Source organism: Camellia sinensis, chromosome 1 (assembly GCF_055761805.1).
Source record: "Camellia sinensis isolate YWXY chromosome 1, ASM5576180v1, whole genome shotgun sequence".
Classification (NCBI taxonomy): Eukaryota; Viridiplantae; Streptophyta; class Magnoliopsida; order Ericales; family Theaceae; genus Camellia; species Camellia sinensis.
The window spans coordinates 220,489,878-220,495,087 of record NC_138961.1 but is presented as its reverse complement, the minus strand read 5'-3'; the positions used below and the strand labels follow the sequence as shown (position 1 = coordinate 220,495,087).

Here is a 5,210-nt window from a genome sequence, read left to right as displayed (position 1 = left end):
TTAACCTACTTTTTAAAACAATAATGTTTATATATACAGATTAATAAGGTTAACTATTGGTGCTCTTTTAGATTTGGCGAAATTTTATTTTAATTATTGTACTTTAATTTCAATTTTAATTTTATATTTTCAATTTTGTTTGTTTTCATGTGATTCTTCATTTTTAGATGAAAAATAATATGTCAAAATTAGAGAGAATAAAATGTAATTAAAAAAAATTATAAAGATTATCAATGTTGATTATTTATTTTTTATTTTTCTTTTGTGTGTGATAATTATTCTCGCATGGTTTTTTTATTCTAAATAAATACTAGTTATAATTGTTGGAGGGTTATATTGAAACGTAATTAAAAGTATACAATTTAAATTTATAAGATTGAAATTATGGGATTTCGTACAAATTAGACAAAATAAAAGTTAATAAGTTTTATAAATTTATTTTATTTACCAACGAAAAATAATTCTTTTTATAAATTTTAAAATTTCATTATTTTACATACATAATATTTTTTATTTTTTAATCAAAATATTAGAGCAATTCAATGAACGTGCTATAGTGGCAATTATATTCAAATTACAGCAACTTCACTAAAAACAATCCAATGGCATATGCTAAAATGATTGTTAAAAATTAACATTCTAAAATTTTGTGTCAAATTTAATACAAGATTTCATAAAATGTCAAAATTTTAGTTGGAGCTCATCATTTATCATTTCATAATAGGACTTGCAAATAACATTTTAATTTGACTTTCTTGTGAAGGAAGTAGACAATTAGATAATACACTATTGGAACAGCATTGTTAAAACAAAAATGACATGGAGGCCGAGCAGTAAGCCGAACCCACTTTTGTGGGCACAACCCATATCCATAGTGCAATGCATGGGTCCACACGATTTCCTTTCAATGAATTGAATTGTCATTCTCCATTTTTGTTTTATTCAATGAATTGTCATTGCCAACAACTCTGTCTGTTTCGATTGAAGTTGACATGAATAGCAGTACCTTGCTCAAATTAGATTTTAGCTATCAATTATAATATTTTGAATGTTGAGACTCTCTTTAAATGGAAAATTTTTCCTAGCTTGAAATATTTGGCTCGAAAATGGCTCAAATATTTAAAACGACGTCGTTTTGGATTTTTTTTTTTTTTTTCCTTCTTTTCTTGCTTTTGAATAGAGAGGGAAGAGAAGAGGAGAGAGAGAAGAGAGGAAGAGAGAAGAGGCGAGAGAGAAGGAGGAAGAGAAGATCGACGGTGATGGCGGTGAGAGGAAGAGAGAAGAGCCGATCGCCTTTGTTTTCTCTACTTTTTTTTTTTTTTTTTTTTCTTTCTAGTTGATCTGGATCTGGATTTGAAAGGAAAAAAAAATTGTTGATGATAATGATAATGTTGATGATGATGATGTGTTGATGAAGATGTTGTTATTGATTTTAGACTCTGTTTTCTTTATTTTTTTATTTTTTTTTTTCTATAGTTGATCTGGATCTCAAGATGAAGGAAAAAAAAAATATTTGTTGATGATGATGATGTTGATGAAAATGTTGTTGTTGATGATGATTTTGATCTCTTTTTCTTCTACTTTGGGTTTTTTTTGGGGGGGGGGGGCTGTGTTGTGGGGCTGTGTGGAAGAAGGAAAAGGAATAAAAAAAAATAATTTTGAGCCATTCGAGCATAGGCTTTTGAGCTACGTAGCGGGGTCGTTACATTCTTAAAATTTGTTTTAATCTTTATATATGTATTTGAATTTCATTTAAAATTTTTCTTTATAATATTAGAATTTGATGTAAATTCATTTATAATTAAAAATAAAACAAAAATCAACTTTGCTTCTGGCAGGTTCAGAACTACTCATGCATTATTCATTTTTTTATTTTCTTATTTTTTGAGGCGAAAGTACTATCGATTCTTACACAAGGCCAAACCAGTGCACTCACACCACCCATCCTCTCTCCAGTACGATGGTATTCCGTATCAAAGCTCCAATCCACAGATTATTAACTATTTTAACATATTTTACTTTTTTTATAGATTTTAGTAAAAAAAAAATTGCCAAATTTGACTTCTCGAACACCTTCTAGATACAACAACAACAAAGAAATCATTTTTCCCAGAAGGAAGCAGAAAACAATAGCTACTCTGTTCTACCAAAGAATGAAACAATAGCAATCTGATCTAAGTCCCGTTTAATTGTCTCCAGTCTACACTACAGTCTACACTACACGCGTGGGTTCATCACAAATTTTATAATTTGATAACTTTTATTCGTGAAAAAATAAATTGAATACGTTCCGTTGTGAAGCTGTGAATTACGAATTTCAATCCATCAAATTTTGCAGAGTCGTAAGCGCTATGGAAACTCCATCATCAGCAAATCTCGAAGCTCACTGTCTTCCATTATGCCTGCCCAGAACTCATTTGCTTCATTACTTGCCGCTACTGTCTCACTACAAGTTCCCTCGACTTTGCTCTTCATCTTCGCCTTGTCTCTCGCATTTGACCGCTCGAGCGCTCTATCCAATTCGTATTGGTAGTCAGACAATGCAAAATTGGTCTTAGCTTTGGCTCCTCGGAACTCCACGGCAGCTTTATCGTAGGCCCTGGCGGCCTCCTTCGCGGTGTGGAAGGTGCCCAGCCACACCCTTGCAGCCCGCCACGGGTCTCGAATCTCCGCTGCCCACTTCCCCCACGGCCTCTGCCTCACTCCCCTGTACAGCTTTTTCTCCCTCCTCTTCTTCTTCTTCTCCCCTTCAGCACCAGCGACGACATCAGTGGTGTCAGTAGTGCCACTAGTGCTAGTGGTTAGTGTGAAAAATTCACATCCCAAACAGCCGTTGATTTTGCATACCGGACACGTGTCGGCTTCTGGAAGCGATATCACGGTTTGCTCCGCTTTGGTCCCACTGGAGGAAGCCAATGAGGATGACGTGGAAGGTCGGATGGGTTCCAAATTGGCGCCGGAGATGACGTGCTTGATAGCCGAGACCATGATGAAGAACTCCTGGTCCTGGGTCAAATACAGAGGTGGGAAGGGGTTGTCTGCTTGAATCTCCTCTGTTTGTAGGTCTTGGAATAATTTCTGAATTTGATCGGGGTCCATTTGGCAAGGAGTGAGAGTAGTAGATATTTTGAGAACTGAGGTGGGGGAGCGGCCTCAGGCAAGTGGTTTATATATGAGGTTATCAACAATGATTTAGACCACTAAAAAATACATCATTAATAGTACTAATATATTGGGAATGACAAAAAAAATAATAAAAAAATAAAAATAAAGCATAAAAAGTGGGCAGGACTTACTGCCACATCATTAATGCTCCCTCTAGTGATCTCTTTTTAGTGCTCTCAAGCATGTTATATTGGTAGGATTGCGTGGCATCCGGGCTGTACGCTGTTTACACACGATTGCGGGGGAAAGCACTGATTATTTGACTTTGATCCACTTCATTCATCACCACATTTGTCAAATTATCTTTTAAGATAAATTATAACATCTCCCCCCTAAACTTTAAAATTTTGATGTACCAAATTTTTTTTAAGGCTTAAGAAAAAAATTCACATATATCAATTTGATATAAAAACTTTCTATTTTTATGTCAAATTTATTATTTTTTTTTTTTTTAAATAAAATTATTTTATTGAGTGAACTCAACATTTAACATAAACATAGAGCATGCCAAATTTCACTTGTCAAGCTCATGCCAAATACTAACTCAACATTTGACATATTGGGTGGGCTTCATTCTTTATGTCAAAATAGAGTTGTTAGACTGTCACATTGAATTTGGCATACTCTTTAAAATTTGGTGTGTCAAATTTTTTTGAAGGTTTAAGTGACAAATTAGCATATGTCAATTTGATATAGAAACTCTCCACTCGATATGTCAAATCTATTATTCTATTATTTTTAAAAATAAAATTATTTTATTGGATGGACTTAATATTTGACATAAATATGGAGCATGTCAAATTTGACATGTTAAGTTCATACTAAATGTCAACTCAACATTTGACATATCGGGTGGGATCATGGGTGGACGTCGTGTCGTATTGGGTCGTATTCATGTCGTGTCATATCGGATTCGTATCAGAATTATCTCAACACTAATCGACCCGTTTATTATTTCGTGTTATCGTGTCATGTCATTTTCACTCCATGTCTGGTTCGTGTCGTATTAATGTGTCATGTCAAAAAAATTCACTATTAACTAAAAATATCAAATGTATGAAAAAAAATTTGAAAATTTCTTCACAAATTAAATTTAACAAAACTAATCTCTATTAAATAAAATTATTTATAAAAATATTTGATTTCAACTTAATTTGATTTTCTTAATTTATAAAAATTATATTTTTTATTAGATTAACTCAAATAATAGGCATAAAATATATTAAGTTCAATTAAAAGTAAAAACAAAATCTATATTAAACTTAAATCATATTTTACATACTTTTTAATAGAGTTTAAAAAAATGTCATGATACTCTTTAATTATACGGGTTATTTGTGTCAATTTCATGTTATATAGATTTGATGATAACTCGACATGTTTAATATTCGTGTTATCAGGTCGTGTCATATACGTGTTCGTGTTATAAAATGGTTAATCCTAACCCGCTAATTTCATATACGGTTCGAGTCGTATTATTGTGTCATGTTGTAAATTCTCACCCTTAGGTGGAGTTGATACTTGATGTCAAAATATGACTATTAGGGGTTGTTTGAGATATCCTAAATAAGTACAATTTTTGTCTTTTTAGACTAAAAAATTGAGAAAAAAAATGTGAATGTTTAGGTTAACTTTTTGATTTTTTATGAAAAAATGTGTATTAAAAAATTGTATAAATTAGTGTGTAGGGAAAAATTAAGATTGAGAGTTGTTCAGCCGTAATTTTGACTTTTGGTGAATAGTAATAACTTTTTAACTTTTTGACTTTTTTTTAACTTGCCAAACTTGGCCTTAGAGAGTTACATCATATTTGAAATATGGGACGGAGGTGCTCTAAATATACTATTTAACATTTGTTTAAAATGTAATTTGATCACTGTGGTTTTAAAATTACATCATGTCTCTTAAAGTTTTTAATTTTATAATAAGTGACTTTTTTTATAAATAAATCATCAAATCAATTAATAGTTTTTAATGATATCAGAAATTTATTTCAATTAATAATTTAGGATTTTATCATTACATAGGAGAGCATTTACAAATTT

General features: G+C 31.6%; 1 protein-coding gene across 1 annotated transcript; it reads right to left on the bottom strand.

Annotated features, from left to right (window-relative positions):
• Positions 1 to 1,969: 1,969 nt before the first annotated feature.
• LOC114288203 (ethylene-responsive transcription factor ERF109) lies at positions 1,970 to 3,158 on the bottom strand. The gene has a single exon (XM_028231690.2). The coding sequence runs from the start codon at positions 3,097 to 3,099 to the stop codon at positions 2,350 to 2,352; it is 750 nt and encodes a 249-aa protein (XP_028087491.2). The 5' UTR covers positions 3,100 to 3,158; the 3' UTR covers positions 1,970 to 2,349.
• Between the last annotated feature and the right edge of the window lie 2,052 nt (positions 3,159 to 5,210).